We start from the raw sequence: 20,294 nt of genomic DNA on the forward strand, positions 1-20,294 counted from the left end.
GCTCTTCATTTTTAGTAACAATTACCAGTTTGCTGCTGTGACTCAGGTCAGAGAATCAACAATTTCAGATCTACACTTATGTCATTCGTATGACCTCAAACATTTAGCCACTCTTTAAGGTGATGAACTGATCTTGAACAGTGTTACTCCAAGAACAGCAACATACCCACCGATAGCGGTACAAGCCCGTCTATCTCAGCATTAAAATACATGCATTTATGCAATATGTATTGCATCAAATATTTCAAGAGAAGTTAAATATATTTAGGAGCGACACACGTAAACAATATCACTACTCCATGTGAGTGGTAAAGTCTACTTTAAACATATGCAGAGAGTTAACATGCATGTACAATTCCACATAGCTCCCAATGTTAATGTTGGAGAGGTGGCGTTCTAAAATTATGACATTACAATGTGGACTTTACATTGAAACACACTGCAGTGGATTACCGCGGCAGAGAAATGGCAGTTCGAGTATTGGAGTTTGTTTCGTTCATGCTCGTGAACTCTCAAAATTCTTAAATGTTTCCTTCGTGATCGCTCACTTTAGCTCCCGACAACAACATGGAACTGTAAGATCGCAAAGAAAAATGATGTCCACCATCCCGACATAAAAACAAAAACAATCAAATTCTTAAAGGGTGTAAGATGACCTTTTCTTGGGACTCGTTAAGTTTACTTTTTGCAAATTACTAGTCTTGTGTCGCTTGAATAACAGCGGCCCTTGCACATTGTGCAGTGTATAGACGAATTTCATTTCAAGGGACTTAGAGTACTGTGGGTATCAGGGGAAGCATCTCCAGTGTACCCCAAGCGTAGTGCGCTTTGCCCTCCACCCTCACCCCCCAGCCTTGCAACCCTGCGCTTTTTCATAATCTCCATTATGGTAAAGAACATTGTCCCGAGCTTGGGAGAGAAATGGACTATGCAGAAGGAGCTGCCTCCCCAGGGTGTGTTTAGCTGCTGGTGTATCAAATGCAGGAATGGGTGGCATCAAGAGGCCACTCTCTGAAACATCTTTTGCACACTGTTTGGTCACATGACAGAAAGTGTGAGCAGGTGATTCCCCAACACTTGAACCATTCTTTACCATTCTTTAGAGACCTGGCTTTGATTAATGTGGTGTTAGCTAGTCATGGCCATTTCCCAGTGTTTGTGTTAAAGGATATCGGAAGCTGCACCGTGCAGGGTATTTTAAAGGCCATGAATTAATGCTACAGCATGTCGCCCCCAATGGAACAAAGAAAGTGAAGCATGCATCCTACAAGTCTGGGTATTTGCATTATATGGAAGACGGGCCAACTGTCCACGGAGACGGTTTCTACTGTAGTTGCCGAGTCACTTTCCCAAGCCAGCTGCTGTGCAGACTTCACTCAGCTTTTGGTCCAGCACCTGCATCCATCCTTCACACCATCATTCGCAAGGCGCGTTCGTGTAGGTGCTTGTTTATCTCATTAGACTAGCGTGATTGCAATTCCAAACAAAAAGAAGCACAACGACAAAGAAGAGTATAATACAAATCTGAGCGAACAGTGAAACGTATGAAACTATTGTACTAAAATAAAGTCAGCAGTGCATTCCCAGGAAAGAGGGAACGATGAACAATATGCTCGAGACCGGGAACTAAGGGGGCGTAGTAACCCCCAAACCAGCCCAAGCGTGGTACCGGCCCTCAGGGCCTCGCCCTCGAAGTGTTTTTGGCCCGGCCAACGGACCGACCAATCCAACCCCGCTGGAACGTGCAACTGTCTAAGATCTGCTGACGGTGACACTCTGCCCAGGTCTTCCGAGAACCAGCCTTTTGATCTCCTGAGGAGAGTCCACCACCAGTGCTCGCTTCCTTTTTCATGACTACTTGAGCCTTTACAAAAGTGTCTAGCTTTGTGGCCTCCAGAGGCTGTTCTTGGATGGCCCATTCATCTCCGCAATACCATTTTAAAATAAATAAAATGCCTATGCAGCAATAGGCCTCACCTGCGAGGACGGGAACAGGAGGAAAGAAGTGTGCTTGCCTCGGCAGGCTGTAGTTACTGCCGGGTCTCCTGAAACCAGGCCAATCAGCGAGGGCAGGATGCAGCAACTGTTTGTATTTGCTGATTGTGCTGCTGTTTGGCAGTGTGTGCTTGTGATGGGAACAACTTCAGGATTTAGTGACCCACTCGCTCCTCTTTTCTGTAATGGCTGGGGCCGACAACACCAGCCAGCCCCAATCGATCCACACTTCAGTGTCAGTGCGCGCCCATAGCCTGGAGGAGGGCACACCGCACATGCGCCCATGGGCCTGGCTGGCGCCAGCAGCGCCGGCGCCACCTGGGGCCGGGGGAAGGTAATAAAGCAACAAATGTTGCTAATTTATTTTCCAATTGCCCTGCCCTGCCAGAGGGCCGAGGCCAGGCCTGTTTCTTGGCCCGGACGATGCGGGCAACTGCCCGGGGCGCAATAGCCCCGGGGGACGCAATGGCCCTGGTCCCTGGAGCCTCTAGTTTGTGTGGCGGCGCATTGACGTGGAGAAAGTTCCGCAGGTCAGGTGCTGGAGCTGCCCCTTCCGACTGTAATGTCACGTAGTACAAAAGTACTAGGTGACATTACAGAAGTCAGAGGCTCCCCCTGACCACTTTTGCGCCACTTGGGGTGGGGGCATAAGCACACCAATAAAAACACTTTAGGTCCGCCTGCAGCTAAGACCAGCCCTTTCCATCACAATGGCGGCAGGAAACTGCTAATGGTGGCCCATTAGTCACTAAATGGTTTCGTGCTGGCATTGGGATGGGAGCGGAGGGGAGGTGCAGTGGGCTGTGGTCAGTGTGCGTGCCTTGCAGGGACGCACCGTGGGCACCGACACGGTACAAACGGAGACCCGTTTGGGCCCATGGTGCGTCCCTGCAAGCCCAGAAAATGGCCAAAATAATAGTTTAAAGCAGCGCTATTTCTTTCATGCCGCTTCTTTTCCAAACTATATATCAATTACACTTTAAACCACTTCCATGGTACTGGTGATGAGTTACTTCACTATGCGGATAATAGTTTTGACCAGTGTTGCTGAGTAAATATTCTTTAAGCTATGAACCAGGTTATTTATTTATGCAATGTGTGTCGGGTACATGGAGACGGATAATTTATTTATTTATGCAATGTGTGTCGGATACCTGTATCCGACACACATTGCATTAATAAATAAATATGCAGGTACCCGACAAACATTACATGAATGAATAAATAATCTGGGTGCATGTATTCCTACAACTGTCAAGAATTTTCTGCATCAAAGCATAACCCTTGATTCCCATTCAAAGAATGTTAAAGTGATTGTTTATTGGGTTCATGTGTCTCTTTGCCATTGCCCTTTTGGCTTAGGTGGCCTCCAAACCCCCTTCAGCATCTTGTGTTCTTTGTTGGTTGTATATACTGCATCCTGTGCCATATTCATGGTCTCTTGGTTGGTGTGCCCAGTCCTCATTATCTGCAGTCTAAGTGGGACTGGGGCATAAAATTGTCTTGGGCACCAGTGAAAAAGTGGCCCACCGTTGCAAATGGCAATTCATTCCTTGTGTGACGGACTGTTTGACTTTGGGTAGGAGTTCCTTAACGGTGTAGTTTGGGAATGGCACACAGGGTGCAGTGGGAGTGGTGCGGCGGGAGTGGAGCGCGGGGTGCGGTGGGAGTGGCGCATGGGTTGCGGGGGGTAGGGGGTACGCATGCCTAATGTTTCGCCCTGGGCACCAAATAGACTAGAAACTGCAGAGGTCACAGCCTGCAGCAGTGCCAGAATACACATGTAACACGTTTGTTTCCTAACATTATAAAAATGAACAGGCACATTCACTTTTATAATGTTAGGAAACGAACGTGTTACACGTGTATTCTAGCACTGTGGACTGCTGTTGCAGCGCCCCCTAGAGGCTGCCTGACGCAAAGACCCGCCCTGCGAATCGAAGGTCTCTTTAAGGTATCCAGCTGAGAGTTAACAAAAGTGAAAGAGTGGCAAAGGATTGTAAATCGAAGTGGTCCTGTGACGGGTCAAGCTAAATCTTGCGCACAGTCAAAAGTCTTCGATGTTGATAAAGAAATTTTATGGGAAAGTAGATAAAGTTGGTCCGAGCCTGACAGAGGGAGATCAATTGAAACCTTTGTGTTAAAGCAAGTGTGTGTTATTTGTCCGAGACCGGCGGAGGGAGACTGGAGATTTGATGTCAAAGTGGATCTGAGCCCGGCAGAGGGGGATCGGAGGTGGATAGTAAAACACCTAAAGAAATTGGGTATATGTGAAATACAAAAGGAAAGGAACTTTATTGCTTGTTGCATCAGGCCCTCTGAAAGAAGAGACTTTAAATGGCAAAGAGACTTTGGCACAGAGGCCTCGATGTTGAAGTTTTGAACTGCACCCTTGTGCCACAGAAGCCAGAGACTGTGCTAAGCTCGATTGTGCTGCCTTGTCCCAAGCTGAAAACATGGGGAAGGGAAGTCTACGGTTTGAATATCCTGGCATATCATTTCTTGAACACTTTTTCTTTTACATAACATTGTTTTCCACACTATTTGTATTTAGAGGTAAGGATTGGCAATAGGTTTATTAGTATAGGCCCATTTATTTTGACAAGACACCAATAGGACTGTATTGTTATTTGATGGTCGTAGCTTGCACCCATCTTTAGATTTAGGATGAGATGGGCGTTTTTTAAACCCAATGGATGCTCAATAAACACTCTTGAACTGTGGTCACTTGTGTCTTTCTTACTGTTGATACCATGCCTTCCTTACATGGCACACCAATGAGAAACATGAACTTGCAAGGCAAGTGACCCGCCTAGTTTACCTTTTGCACACATCTTCCATCTTTCAAAAAAGCAGGAAGGTCTATATCCAATATCTTTATAATTTGAAAAACAAAATATTTCATTGATTACAAACAGCAGCAGCTGCACATCAAGCATGAATATATCGCACAACAGCATATTTTAAAATGACAATTAAAAAAATGCTGAAAAGAAAAGCAGTGAAGTAGCTAAAAATTAAAACAAAAAACCCAACTTTAATATTTAAAAAAAAAAAGAGTAAATGATCCAAACAAACAGAAAATCATGTCTGAAGGGTGCTTGGAGATAAAATTTTCCCCATTTTTGAAGTTTCCACCTTTACAGACTAACTGGTAAGGGCAAATTAAATGGAGCAAATTAGAGCCGAGGATAAGAACAGGGGTTCCCCCCCAGTGGACTAGCATGTCAGCCAGAAAACATTAACATTATTCTTCTCTGGAGCCAGTTCAAAAGAAAGGACATCCAGGACATTGCTGAGAAACTCTTACAACAGTGGGCTCCTGTTATTTCTAGATATTCAAAGAATGCCTGAGGTTTAACATCCAGTCCCAGTGGGCCCATCCAATGCAATCCCTTTGGCGGAGCATGCCTCCACTCGAGAACAGAGCATGGCTTTCACACCCTGCTGCCAATAGGCATTTACCATATTGCGCAATATGAAATATAGTCCTAGCAGTAGGAGAAAGGGAATCAGAAAATAGAGTAAAGGGCCCTGGCGAGAAGGAAGGACGATTAGGATGCAAGAGACGGGGAATCTTGGAGCAGGGGCAAGGGTAACAAGAAAGTTATTTGGGAAATAGAGGGGCAAGGAGGCAGAGAAGGAAGCAGTAGAGAACAAAGTCTGAAAATATGGGCAGATGAGCGAGGGAGCAGAAGACGAGTCGGTTGCGAGGAGCACAGAATTGGTGTGGGCTGTGCACAAACAGATTAGGTAATGAGGGACAAGAAATGCATTTAAATAGCTGCTTCTACAAAGTAGCACATCAGGTTGCATTTGTCTTCATTACCAAAACCAAAGAACACATATTTGCTTGGGTATAAATGCTAAACATACCATACCTTGGCAAGCTGGTCCTGTTTATGTTCCAACTCTCGAATTTCTTGGTTTAGAATAACTGCTACATGCTGGGGACGATTCCTGCAGTTGCTACAGATCCCATGTTGAGTGAGGTCATCACACACAGGACAATGAAGCGTAGTGAAATACTGCGAGATTGTGCCTTTTCGACTGTCCTGTTCACTTCGTGCTGTGGAGCTTGCCTTCTGTACCTATAATCAAAATGTATAAAGAAACCACATGTAAGAAACTTTAAGACACTGAACAAGTTAACCAATGTAAAATGCAGAAAGAAAAAAGGACCCTAAGGCCGAAGTCCCTACCCACTTTATGGGATGGAGACAAACCTTGCAGGGGGAAAGGAGAGAGGAGCATCAGACGAGAGAGAAGGGAAGTAGCAACAAGCAAAGGCAAGTAGGGAGCGGGTGTTCAGGGATTCGACATTTCTGTAACGTGAAGCTTTCCACTTTGCTGTATTCTGCCTTGATCTTTTCCGCCTCTGGATTTTAACATACATCCATTTTTACACTTTAACCACAACATTCTGTGTCTTTTGCCTTCTTTGAATTGCTTTTTTAAACGATCTTTTTATTTATTTTTCATCAGAACACATTTACAATAAACCACAATCTTCAACTTCATAAATCTCCTTTCCCTAACCCTCATGCCTAACAGTAAGTAGTTATCCATATCTCCATCTTTTTATATCGTGGAATAGGTTGTAGTTCCAAAGAATGGATTGGGAAGTGAACTTCCCCAAACTCCTATATGCCTCCTTCAATTTTACGCCATTCCACCCAGCACTCCTCAACACTCCAAGAGGTACCCCATTAATGGCTCCCCTGAGACTTCCATTCTTTTACATTCTCAGCCAGTGCCGTACATGGAAACACTATTATTAATTACGTATCTACCCCTGTGTTGCTTTCAATGCATTTAGGGTCTACTATTACCCCATTTAGATATGCATGGCCCCCATTCTTCCTGGACAGAGCCCATGTGGCCATTGACCAAGGCCTTTCATTTTTCCATTATATAAATATCCTAGACCTTCTGTTGACAGACTGAATTTACAGGAGTCTGAGCTTTTCCAATTTTGAGCTACTGCTAGCCTCCCCGCTCTAAACATTGCCTCCCACATCCTTGGGAATCCTTGATCCCATGTCCTGCACTTGCTCCTCCCCCCCCTCCCTCTCCCCCGATCTTGCGCAATCTCAATGTCACTGGGCCTAATAAGATCGTTCTTGTCCCCCCCTTGTTCCCCTCCCCAGCCTCGTTGCACCTTGAAACACTTGTTTATAGGGGCACTTATAAATAAAATATCATACTCCTTGCTGTCCCTCGGGGGAATACTGAGTAGGAGCTGCAGAGGGTCCAGTGTAAGTTGAACTTTATCACTTCCTTCATCCCACTCACAAGTTCAGCCCAAAAGGTGTATCTTGGAGCATAACCACCAGAAGTGAGCGAGTGATCCAACTTGCCCAAAAGCCTGAGGACATTTTGGAGATACCCCTCTGTATATCTTGGATAGTCCTAAGGGTTCTAGGTGGCAAGAGTGCAGCATTTTAAAGTTATGCTCCATCGCTGCTGTGACTAGGTTGCCATGGAACGTGACCTTGTACACCTTGTCCCAGATCTCATTTCCTATATCTAGCCCGGGTAGCGTTTCCCAGAATGCCCAAAATTATAATTATAATTTGTTATTTCTAAAACGCTTAATACCCAGAGGTTTCTAAGTGCAGACCCGGGGATCGAACCTGTGTTGCTCCGTGTCGTCTTGCTTTCAAGGAGAGCGCGTTACCCCTGAGCTATCCTCCCAAGACCTTTGCCTCTCCGATGTATCCGAGGTATGAGAACCTGCTAGAGATGATCCCCTTTCTCTAGTCTGCCGAGTCTATCACTTTCGCAAATTTCATGAGCTCCCTCACCAGGTTATCTTTGCATTTTGGGTGGGTAAGTATACCCTTTAATCTCAGGTATTCGAAAATGGTTGTTGGCCAATCATGTCCTTGACTACATTATAACCTTTGAATTCTACCACAGAGAATAGCTGGCCTATCCTTTCAAGGCCTATATCTGCCAATTTTTGTGTATGTCGAAACCCATGTCAGCCTAAATCGACATGTGCTCCCCACAGAGAGCTTAATGGGGACGGCCAAGAGGATAGGTTCTCTTAACCCATATTTTTTCAAAGTTGACCACAGAACTTCCAGGGACGGTTGAGTCTGTATTATAGGCGGCAATGATTTTATCGGTGCCCAGAGCAAGTCCTCACTTTCTCTGGGTGAGTGGCCATGTCCTCCAGGTAAGTCCTGTATGTGCTAAAGCCATCCCTCATGTGTTCCAACAAAAGTCTTAGTTGGGCTGCTTTATAGTACTGTTGGAAGTCAGGAAGGGCGAACCCCAATGTTGCTTCAGGAGGGTTAGAGTCTGTGTTTTAATCCTAGGCCTTTTGCCCTTCCAGATAAATGTATTAATCATATAACTCGGATCATTGAAGAAGTTTCCTGGGAGCATAGTCGGAATCTCAGAGAACAAGTACAGAAATCAAGGGAGTACATTTAACTGAGGTCATCCTGCCATACCAAGAAAGTATGAGTGTACTCCACCGCTTCAAGTCGTTACTCAAAGTCTCAAGGAGGGGTTGTAATGTAGGTCTCAGTCTTGTCAATGCCCGGGGCACCTAGATCCCAAGATAAGCAATCACATTTTTCTCCACCCTCATCCCTAGCTCCTTACTAGACACCGGTTGCATTATTGGCATGACGCTATATTTGGATACGTTAATCTTAAAACCTGAGAATTTCCGAAATGTGTTGAACTGAGCTAGTAAATCCAGGAGGGAATTATGGATTTCACCCAGATATTCCAGGATGTCATCAGCAAAGAGGGATGATTTAAACTCCACATCACCACATGCTATTCCTTTAATTCTGGGGTTCCCCCTTATCGCTGTTGCCAATGGTTCCGTGGTCAGGACGCACACTAATGGTGTCAGAGGACAGCCCTGTCTAGTACCCCTAGATAGCTGGAATGGCTCCCATTTACAAATGTTCCGCCCTAGACTGATTCTCTCTAACACCTTACTCGAGTAGTGCCACTGAACTCTGTCAAACGCCTTTTCTGAGTCTAGTGATATCAGTCCGGCGTCCAAGTCCAGCTCCTGTGCAAGGTGAATCATATCTATCTTTTTCTAATGTTGTCCGATCCTTGCCTCCCTTTAATGAACCCTACCTGGTCTCCAAGAATTAAAGTGGGGAGAAGCCCTTTAAGTCGATTTCCCAGAATTTTTATCAGGATTTTAACATCAGTATCCAGAAGGAAAGGGGCCTATATGAGGAACATGACTTAGGAGACTTCCCATTGCTTCTGCACCTAAGTGTCCGTTCACAAACTCAGCATTCGGCACACAGCAGGATATTTATAACATAAGGATGTTGCTGGGGACAGAGTGACGCTCAAACCGCCATTGCTCCTTGCTGCTCAGCAGCTTGCCCGCTCTCCCGGCCCACCCAACCCCCCCAGAGTTTCACTTTTTCTGATACGGCATCCGAGAAGGGAAATTGAGCTGTGTTTGGGCAATACACTGATCCCAAGATTATTTTACTACCCTGGAGAGTCCCTTTAATGAATATCTATCTTCCCTCAGGATCTTTGAGTTCCTTCTCGATCTGGAGGCCAAGTCTGCTTGCCACAACTATAGCTACACACTTCTATTTGCAGACCCTGATGTGTGGAATATGTTATCTATGGTTCCTTACCCTTCAACCAGTGGGTCCCTAGGAGAAACAAAAGGTCTAATCTGGAGCGCTTGAAACCCTGAATGGTCCGAGACCTTCTAGCGGGGAAGTTCAAACCTCTTGTATTGAGCAAGCCTATGGTGAAGGCTATTTCGGATTCAGCCATATGCCTGTATTAACAAAACCAAACATCCCCCTCCCTCCCCTCAGCATTCAGTCAGACAATATTGCTAACTCCTCTCCGTACCAGATCACCAGCTGTACCCCATCCTCGAGTGCACACACGTACAAAGCTCATTCCCCCTCAGCCCCCTCTTGCAGGTTCATACCTATAGTAAGGGACTTACTTCACTTCCCTTCTTTCTTTTGTCCCCCTATCCATGGGGACACACAATCCATGGGACCATTCTGCATCTTCCTACCTCTCCTCTCCACCCTTCGCCATTTGTGCGACCAACCCAATAACCAGTACCCACTTGAATCCCCTTGGGTTAGGAGCATAAAAAAAGCCAAGAGCACTTTGCTCCCACATAATTGTTGGATCCTGGGGGTCGGCGAGTCTGTTCTGCCAATGTTGCTGATGGACTTTGATATTTTTGTAGGGACTATTTCCAGCTCATTGGGGAGATGTGCCCTTTTCAAGAGTGACCCCTGGGTGGACTCACCCTTCTTTCTCACCTTTCCCTCCTGGGACCAAGTCAAAACTCTCTAGAGGGAGACAACCGCGAATATACTGAGGTTGCTCTCTTTGGGCTGAGTTGGAATGTTATGTTGGTGCGACTTCCGGGTGGTCATGTTGCATTCCTGGAAGGCCGTTCTCTGACCGACCCTACAGTAAGAGTTTCCAGGGATCGGTGTGATGGGGTGCCCCGTCTGGAGAGTGTTGAGGTGTGTTGTGCAGCGCAGGCACTTGGCCCAGAATCAAGTGCATCCAAGCTTTGTCTGCAACTCTGGGGGTTATGTGATTTTCACTACCCTCACTGGGCCGCACCGGGGATAGTTCCGGTCTACGGGAGGCAATGCCCCTGGTGTGGTCTTGAGGGGGGTTGAGGCTGTTTTATGCTCTCCCTGCTGACTTAAGAGTTAAAAAATGCTCATTCCTAGGACCTCTGCGGGAGGAGGGAAATGCAGGGGTTGCAGCTGAATCATAGGATGTATTCGCCCTCCGACAATCTCTTGTTAACGGGATATCTCTGTTCGCCCACGGGCCCGGATTCAGGCCACTGCCCTACAACAGAGGGTCGTGCTTACTTGCTCTGCTTTGACGGGTGGCCCGTCAGGCCCCTAGGTCATGCTGGCCCGTTATGTCACCTTGTCCCTGGATGCAGCACTGAGGCACGGAGCGCAGGAGCTGTGCACTTCACCCTGCTCTCCCACTGTCACTAAAGCTCTGTTTATCCTGCAGCCAAGTATAGGCCGGCCCGAACGACCGCTGGCACCTAACGCAGTGTTCCGATGCATTGCCGGGCTCGGTTGATAATGCTACGTCGCTGCTGCCAGAGCCCTGTGGTGGTGTCTTCTCGGCACGTTTTCAGTCTGCGATTTCTCTGGTCGCTGAGCATGGAGCAACCTCAGACTTGGTCCTTCGGTTCCTTAAGTGTTGAAGGGCCGATGGCCAGCAAATGTTTCCGTCTTTGGGGTCTGGGAAGGGGGGGAGGGGCACATGTCCCTTTTTGTCCTGGATGGTAAGGAGCGTGGTATTTAATCTTCCTGCATCTCTGCACCCCTTGCCGGCCTCCCGCCTTCTTTCAATGTTAATGTTTGATTAATGTCCCCACCGGTAATTAAGGATCGGCAAAATGTAAATTAAACTACATTGAAAAGCTACATACATTAGAAAAACTAAGTATGAGCTCAGAAGCACACTAAAGAAATTAATCTTTTCAAATAGACCACCACATTATTTATTTCTGGATGTTCCTCCCCTACAGTCCGCACCTTTGATATTCTATCTCCAGGCCCAGCTAGCTTCCCAACTTTTCACAACCAAGGGTGCAGCGCTTCTCTGCGTCAGCTCTGCCCTGTGCTCCCCACGTCAGTCATTATGTTGGGTCCAATATATATGGAGCTCTATTTATTTTTATTTATTGCATTTGTTACACGGCGTTGGTTACTTAGCAGCTTCACTCATTGCAAACTTAGGATACCGGTTACATACATATATTCAGTTACATGTTTAGAAGCAATGACGGGGGTGGTTACAGCATTAGTCACATTTGTCAAAGAGCCACATTTATAATCATTGATTTACATAATTTCTAATATGTGGCGGTAGGGTATTCGAAAGCGTGGGCGCAGCTACTGGGAAGCAGGACCCTCCCGATCATTTGTTCTTATAGCAGGGAACATTCAGGTGTATGCTGGTACATGATCTTAGGGATCGGGTTGAGCACTTTTGGGTAATGCTGTTGTTCAAGTAGGAGGGGGCATCATTAAGGATACATTTGTGAGACGTGATCAGAGTCTTAAAGAGAATTCTCACTTGACAGGGAGCCAATGCACCTATCTTCTAATATGGGAGATGTGCTCACACAGTTTTAATCGAAAGGCAGCACCTAGGGCTTTATTCTGGAGTAATTGTAGTTTGGCAAGGTGTATTGTTGTGGTACCCAGTAAGAGGATGTTACAGTAGTCTAGTTTTGAGTGGATGAGGGCTTGCGCTAGTGTAAGGCCATTTTGAGGTGTGAGGAATTGACGGCTGAGTGTTTCGTAGTATAGGCAGTGGACAAAGTTTTGTAGAGGGCATTGATGTGCTTGGTCAGAGAGATTGGCATCTAGATGGACGCCTAAGGAACAAGTTACTTACCTGTAACTGTTGTTCTCCAGCATGGGTCTGGCATGGATTCACATGCTCATGAATATTCCCCGTCGTCAGGCTGGGAATCCTCGGTAAAGAAAAAACCAGTATCAGTTTCGTTTCTGATCTGTCTTTCGTAGTAGTAACCAATCACTGGTCTCTGCGTCATACTGACCACAGCCAATGACTGCCCTCTACCTAAGCCCCGCCTCTGGCAGCCATCTTCAGATTTGGAAGCACGTGAAGTGGCAGTATGACCAAGTGAAGAGCCGCAGAGGGGTAGGCGGGAGGGTTCGCATGTGAATCCATGCCAGACCCATGCTGGAGAACAACAGTCACAGGTAAGTAACTTGTTCCTTCTCCAGCATGGGGTCTGGCATGGATTCACATGCTCATGAATAAAGAATACATGGCAGTACACACATGCACAACCACGGGAGGTGGCAAAGGCTCAACATTAAGCATTACATCAAACTCAACATTAAGCAATCTTACCTCCTCACCAGGCTCACCTCAAGCGAACAGGTTGCGCAGCACTGCTTGGCCGACCCTGGACTCCTCCCTGGAATCCCGATCGATGCAGTAGAATTTCGTGAAGGTGTGCGTCGACCTCCACGTAGCAGCCCTGCATATGTCCAGCAGGGGCACACCAGATAGGAACGGCGTGGTAGCTGCGATCGCTCTGGTGGAATGGGCTCTCGGACGGCCAGGCAGCGGTCGGTTTGCCAAACGATGACAGTACATGATACAGCCGGAGAGCCATCTGGAAATGGAAGCCTTCGAGAGAGCCTTCCCCTGATTGACAGGTCCAAAGTTCACAAAGAGTTGTGACGTCTTCCGAAAACACTTCGTGCGGTCCATGTAGAACTTCAGCGCTCTAGCCACATCAAGCGAGTGCAAAGTCCTCTCAGCCGGCGACGAAGGCGACGGGAAAAACACAGGCAACACCAAGGGTTCGTTGAGGTGGAAGTCCGACGGCACCTTGGGCATGAAGGAGGGGTGCGTCCTGAGCACCACCCTCGTGTCGTGAAAAGTCAAGTATGGTGGCTTGCAAGATAGGGCCTGGATCTCTCCCACTCGTCGTGCGGAGGTGATGGCCACAAGAAACGCTGTTTTCCACGACAGGAACTTCAACTGGGCCGAGTGCAGAGGCTCGAACGGAGGTCCCATGAGCTTGGTCAGCACCACGTTGAGCTCCCACGCCGGGGCCGGAGCCTTCACCGGCGGGAACGATCTGAACAGTCCCTTCATGAACTCTTTCACCAGACGATGAGACCACAAGAGCGTCCGCCCCGTGGTTCTGGTGTATCGGGAGATCGCAGCAAGATGAATCTTGATGGACGCCAGTCCAGCCTTGGCCAGCGTCAACAGGTACGGCAGTACTTGGGGAGCCGTAATCCTTAGAGGGTTAATCTTCTGTGCGTGGCACCAGACAGAGAACCTCTTCCATTTGTGTCCGTAGCATTTAAGAGTCGAGGACGCCCTGGCCTTTGCAAGAACCTCTCTGCAGTCGGCTGGTATGTCGTATCCTCCAAACTCTAGCGCTGCAGGAGCCAGGCCTGCAAGTTCAGCGACTTCGGGTCGCGGTGGAGGATGGCGCCTCCTTCCCTGGAGAGCAGGTCCGCGTCCACTGGCAGCTTGATTGACGGGGACAAGTCCAGAAGGTCCGGGAACCATATCTGCTTCGGCCACGCAGGTGCGACGAGGATCATCCTGCACCATGACCTCTTGAGCTGGTTGATGAGCCGGATCAGCAGTGGCAGTGGAGGGAACGCGTATAGGAACAGGCCTTCCCAGGGGAACGAGAAAGCATCGCCCATGCTCCTCGGCTGGGGAAACCTGCTGGCGAACCTCCGGCACTTGGAGTTCGTCGCCGTCGCGAACAGGTCGATCTGGGGTGTGCCCCACCGTCGGAAGAGGCGATCCACTAGATCCTGCCGTAGTTCCCACTCGTGGCACGAGCGCAGCTCCCTGCTGAGTGAGTCGGCGATGGTGTTTTTTATCCCTGCCAGATGAAACGGCACCAGAAACATCCTTTGGGCGACGGCCCAATGCCACAGGTCCTGCGCCTCCTTGGACAGTGCTGGGGACCTGGTTCCGCCCTGTTTCCTGATGTAAAACATGGTGGTGGTGTTGTCGGTGAAGATCCTCACCACCTTGCCCTTGAGGGACGGAAGGAAGGATCTGAGGGCCCAAAACACTGCACGGAGCTCCAGGACGTTGATATGGAGGGACTTCTCCGTCGGGAGCCAAAGGCCTCTCGCGTGCAGATTTTCGGTGTGCGCTCCCCACTCTTCCAGGGAGGCATCCGTGGTCACTGTCTCCTGGTGGCCTGGGGTCTGGAAGTCCATGCCCGCCGTCAGATGCGCGCGGGTGCCCCACCACCGGATCGCTCGTCGGAAACTCTCGTCGAGTGTGATCCTCTCCTCGAAGTCGCCCGTCGTTTGGATCCAGCGCGCGTCCAGGAACTCCTGCAACGGGCGCATCCGGAGCCTGCACATGGGAATGAGGTAGATGCAAGAAGACATCATTCCGAGGAGGGACTTGATGGACCTCACCTTGGCCGTGTCGGCAACCAACATCCGCTGTACCTTGCCCAGGATGGCCCTGGTCCTTTCCTCCGACGGGGAGGCCAGAAGGGACACTGTGTAGAGCTTCGCTCCCAGAAACAGTGCGTCTTGCGCGGGTACCAGGTGGGACTTGGCGTAGTTCACGGAGAATCCCAGGTCCGTGAGAAGTTGGACGGTCCTTGCCGTGTGCTTCACGGCGAGCTCCCTCGTCTTGGCTCGGATGAGCCAGTCGTCCAGGTAGGGGTAGACGTGGATCCCCTCTCGGCGCAGCTGCGCCGCCACTGGTGCAAGGCACTTGGTGAATACCCTGGGAGCCGACCGTAGACCGAAGGGAAGGGCTCTGAACTGATAGTGACGCCCTTGGACCACGAACCTGAGAAATTTTCGGTGCCCCTTTAGGCTGGGAATATGGAAGTAGGCATCCTCCAAATCCAACGACGACAGGAAGTCGCCCTCCTCCAGCTGCCCCAGGACGTGCTGGAGGGTGACCATCCGGAACTTCTGTGCCTTGATGAACTTGTTCAGCCGTCGTAGGTCTAGGATGGGGCGCCACCCTCCCGTCTTCTTCTTCACGAGGAAGTATCTTGAGTAAAAACCGGAGCCCCAAAGCCTCTTTGGGACGAGTTCGATGGCGCCCTTCCTGAGCATCGCCTTTACCTCCCGGAGAAGCTGAGGGACGTGAAGCTCTTTCCTGGCTACAGGGGGGACGCGCGGGCACCTTCTTTGAAATTCGAGCGCGTGGCCCTGGGCTAGGGCGTCCAGCACCCAACGGTCGGTGGAGATGGACTCCCACACGCTGACGAAGCTCGCCAGCCGGCTTCCCACCGGGGTGCTCCGGTGGGGGCCCGACCCCACGGCCGGTTCAATCCTGCTTAGACGAGGCTTTGCCGCCTTGACCTCCTTGGCGACGACGGCGGGGTCCGCCTGACTTGCCTCGTCCCCTGTAAGCTTCCTGAGACGACAAACGGGCCGCTTGACGGTAGGTGGAAAATCCGCCGCCGGAACCTTTGGAGGCACCCTTGCCTCCGCCGCTCCGAAAGGGCGGCCGCCGTTGCTGGAGAACCCCGAGCGCCCAGGCCGTCTCCGTGTCCGCTTTAATGGCTTGAAGGGAATCGTCCACTGTTTTCCCAAACAGGTTGTTCCCATCGAACGGCATGTCCAGGACTCTGGTCTGTACGTCTTGACGGAAGTCAGTAGCCTTGAGCTATCCACGCCGCCTAAGGCACACGCCGTTGCCCAACTGGCGAAATCCAGTGTCGTCGATGTCCGTCGCAATCGTGATGGCGTGGTCCGACGCCACCTCACCTTCCTGCAAGATCTCCAGGGCATCCGCCCTCTTGTCGTCCGGTAGGAAGTCCAGCAGGGGAGCCAGTTTGTACCACAGCTCCCTGTCGTAGCGGGCTACGATAGCCAAGGCGTTAGCCGCCTTAATCGTCGTCACTGCAGACGAGATGACCCTGCGCCCCATCGTGTCCAATTTCTTTCCCTCGCCGTCCGGCGGGGAAGTCGACGTGGAGGCCGCACCCCCCCCCCCGCTTTCTTCCTGGCCGCCGCGGAGACGACGGAGTCCGGGGTAGGCTGTGCCCGGAGGCACAAGGGGGCCACGTCTGGGACCCGATACTTCTTCTCATACTGGTCTCTTCTAGCCGGCGTTGTGGATGGGTTCTTGAGGAGGGCTAGGCCCTCATCCCAAATATCGTCCAGTAGAGGTACCGCGAGGACCGTCTTCCTCTTGGCCTTGCGCCGCTGATAAAGGAAACCTTCCTTCTTCTTCTCCTCCGGGCAGAGCTGGAAGAGCTCGGATGCCCTGGCGATCATGGAGTGAAAAGATCCAATCTCGTCGGGCGGGGAAGCCCGGGTGGGAGGAGACGACGGCAGATCCTCGTCGTACACCTCGTCGTCCGTACCCGTCGCGGCCGTGTCATTCCCCATATCATCCCCTCGAGTCGTGGACGGGGAGGAGGGCTGAACGGGGCGCGACCGCTGAAAAGGAGGGGGAGGGTGAATCCTCCTTTTCTTAGGAGGGGGGCTGCCCAAAGGGCCTGGTTCCGGGTCCCCCGACGGGAGTGGTTCCTCCACTGGTAACGGTAGTCTCGTCCTTATCTCTGAGCATAAGGACTGTATAGCCAACAAAATGGCCGCCGAGTTGTCTTGCGGCACTGGCAGAGGGGAATCCGATGGGCGGTCAGGGGCCCCGTCGGTACCCTCGACGATGTCGTCGTCTCCTGCGTCGGGATCCCTCCCGACGGGCTGGTCTTCTTCCACGCCAACGCCGTGGCTTAAGACCTCGATCCGTTCTTCCTCAGAGGTTGAGGCCGAATCCACGACGACCTCCTGCCCCCCGTTTTTCTTCTCCGTCAGAGGTTTCACAGGGGTCCTGTCGATGGGCATAAAAGAGGACTCCCTCCGCGGTGGCAGGGAGACTCTGAGCCCCGAGGTCGCCACCACTGGTGTAGCCTCCACAGGCTGAGCCAGGGCCGCCGCGACTGTCTCGATAGAGGCCTTGGCCGGATGGATTAAGGCTTTCACCACCTTAGGTGCGCTCACCGCCTTCTCCTTGAGGGGGGGGGGGACACTGCCTCGCTCCCCCTCCGCCTTCGAGCTCGACCGGGGCCTCTCCAGGAGCTTCGCCGGGTGCTCGGCCTTCCTCTTACCCGACCCAGAGCGTTGGCTCGTGGTTGATGGTGCCGGGGAGGGTGCGCCCTGCCTGGCGCCCGTAGAGCCCAACCGTTCGGCGCTCCCGGTGCCAGCGGACTCGCGGTGCTTGGCCTTATTTTGGACCCCCGTCGCCGGGGCGTCCTCAAAGGTCTTAGAAGACCGCTCGGATTTCTTCCTCTTCTTCTCGCCGGACGGGCTATTCCCTTCCAGTCAGTTGGCGAGACGTTGATGGCGGTCCTTCATGGTCCGCTCTGACATGTTGCCGCAAAACGCACAGTCCTTCTCCACGTGCGTCTTGTCCTCATGTAGGCAGTAAAGACAAAAGGAGTGTTCGTCTTCCTTAAAGACATTCTGCAGCTGGCATCCAGGGCAGACCCTGAACAGCTTTCCGGGCGTCGAGCTTCCCTTCTCCTGGGCCATGACCGAGATGGGCCTGAGAAACTTCTGGAGTCCTCCAAAAGCGTAGCTCAACGAATCTTCACCCTTGAGGGGCGTGGACGAATCCAACACGGGTCCCTGTTGATCGGATGGAGAGTCGGTGGAGCTTGAGGCTCTTTTGACCGAAAAAACGTGAAAAAATAGCACTAACGCTCGAGAGCAATAGCACGAGGATCCCAACACATGAACGTGCGGTAAAAATCTGAAGATGGCTGCCAGAGGCGGGGCTTAGGTAGAGGGCAGTCATTGGCTGTGGTCAGTATGACGCAGAGACCAGTGATTGGTTACTACTACGAAAGACAGATCAGAAACGAAACTGATACTGGTTTTTTCTTTACCGAGGATTCCCAGCCTGACGATGGGGAATATTCATGAGCATGTGAATCCATGCCAGACCCCATGCTGGAGAATGTTTTTACTTGTTTCAAGACTGGGATGGATGTACCATCATTACTTTTAGCAGAGTAGCTATCACCTAGAGATTTTAGGAGGGAGGGGGAGCCTACAATGAGGATCTCAGTTTTCTCATCTTTCAGGCATAGGCTTTGGGTGACCCTTCAATTTTGGATGATTGCGTAAATCTTGTTGATAGTGGCATTATCTTGTTTGTGGTCCCCAGTGATAGGAATCAATATCTGGGTGTCAAGTGTGAAATTCGTGTAGATGACGCCCATGGCATCAAGTGCTGCAAATAGTAGTTTAGTGTATTATAGAGCGTAGGTGATGAGCAGGAGCCTTGGGGGACACCTAGAGGAACAGTAATGGGGTCCGCTGCCACATCTCCGATAAAGACTTTGGAGGTGCGTTCTGACAGGAATTATTTGATCCAGAGGGTGGCTTCTGGAGAGAAGAACAAGTTACTTACCAACTGTAACGTTCTTTTAACTGGGTGTTCCTCCCACGTATTCCTCATCTTTGATGAATCCGCTGTGCGTCGACGTCCCACGAATCGGGGTCCCTCGAAGGCCTCCGTATCAGCACAGACGTCACCATAGGTATATATAGTCTCGCGCAGCGTCCGTTGCTCAGTTCCATTTTAAGGTGCTGTGTTTGTCCAGTACGAGATGGTTAGTACCCTTGAAGGAGCGTAGACTGCAACTACAAGGGAAGTTTTACTGCAGGGTAGGATGGGAGGGGCGATAAGGAATAAGTGGGAGGAACATCCAGTCGAAAGAACGTTACAGTTGGTAAGTAACTTGTTCTTCGAATGGATTGTGTCCTCCCAAGCATTCCTTATATTTGATAGACTCCCAAAGCAGTAATGTGTACAGGAGGTGGGAGTAACATTTTGTGACTTTTTAAGAATGCACAGAGTGCAACAGAGCTTTCCCAAATTTAGTCTCCTGGCTAGTGGAGGAATCTAGACTGTCGAATTTGGTGAAAGCATGGGCGGACAGCCATGTGGCAGCTGCATAAATGTCTTTAATTGGAACTCCTCTTTGGCGAGTTGACGAGTCTGTGATACCCCTGGCTGAATGAGCCCTGAGGCGTTGAGGAGGATCTTTTCCTGCCAATTTATAGCACTCTATGATAGATAGTATTATCCATTTTGAGATGGTCTGTTTCGTGATGGGTAAACCTAGTTTATGTCCTGCATACCCGACAAACAAATGATCTTTTTGCCTAATCCTTGCAAGTCAGTTAATGTAAAAACTCAAGACACGCCTTGGATCCAGCCTGTGCAATCTCTCTTCCTCTTTCCCTGGGTGAGGAGGAGGGTAAAATAACAAAGTTACTCACCGCAGTGACTACCTTACTCCTAGTCCATAGTCCCCTTTCCTCCATACTTTGGGACATTCCGTCCTGTGGGACGGGACCGGAGCACTTTAGTAAAAAACCATAAAATTGAAAATGTGTCCTTCTCTTTTTACGCGTGGGTGCCGCACGTGGCCGTAACCCCGCCCTCCTTAGTGCCACCCCGCCCATCGCCCTTCAGTCTTTTTCTATCGCCAGGTCTGAGACCATTTAAGCAATAATAGAGGATACTTATAAGAGGGACGACGGGCGGGCGTATGGGTGAAAGGGGACTATGGACTAGGAGTAAGGTAGTCACTACGGTGAGTAACTTTGTTATACTCTTAAGTTCCATCCCCTTTCCTCCATACTTTTGGGAGATGACAAAGCACTCCTTGCAGAATAACGGGTGGATGGAACTCCTTTACTGAAAGAGGTTTTGAGAACAACTTGCCCGAACTGAGCATCAACCCTGGAGCTCAG

At 50.0% G+C, this 20,294-nt stretch overlaps 1 protein-coding gene across 1 annotated transcript in view; it reads right to left on the bottom strand.

Moving 5' to 3' along the window:
- The window catches only part of REV3L (REV3 like, DNA directed polymerase zeta catalytic subunit), a 1,615,620-nt gene that overhangs the window by 16,924 nt on the left and 1,578,402 nt on the right, over positions 1–20,294 (bottom strand). Inside the window, exon 31 of the mRNA XM_069607775.1 lies at positions 5,877–6,086. Within this exon, the coding sequence (XP_069463876.1) occupies positions 5,877–6,086 (210 nt within the window). The remainder of the gene's footprint in view (positions 1–5,876; positions 6,087–20,294) is intronic.

This window comes from Ambystoma mexicanum, chromosome 4q, assembly GCF_040938575.1.
Source record: "Ambystoma mexicanum isolate Mex_15411 chromosome 4q, UKY_AmexF1_1, whole genome shotgun sequence".
Taxonomy (NCBI): Eukaryota; Metazoa; Chordata; class Amphibia; order Caudata; family Ambystomatidae; genus Ambystoma; species Ambystoma mexicanum.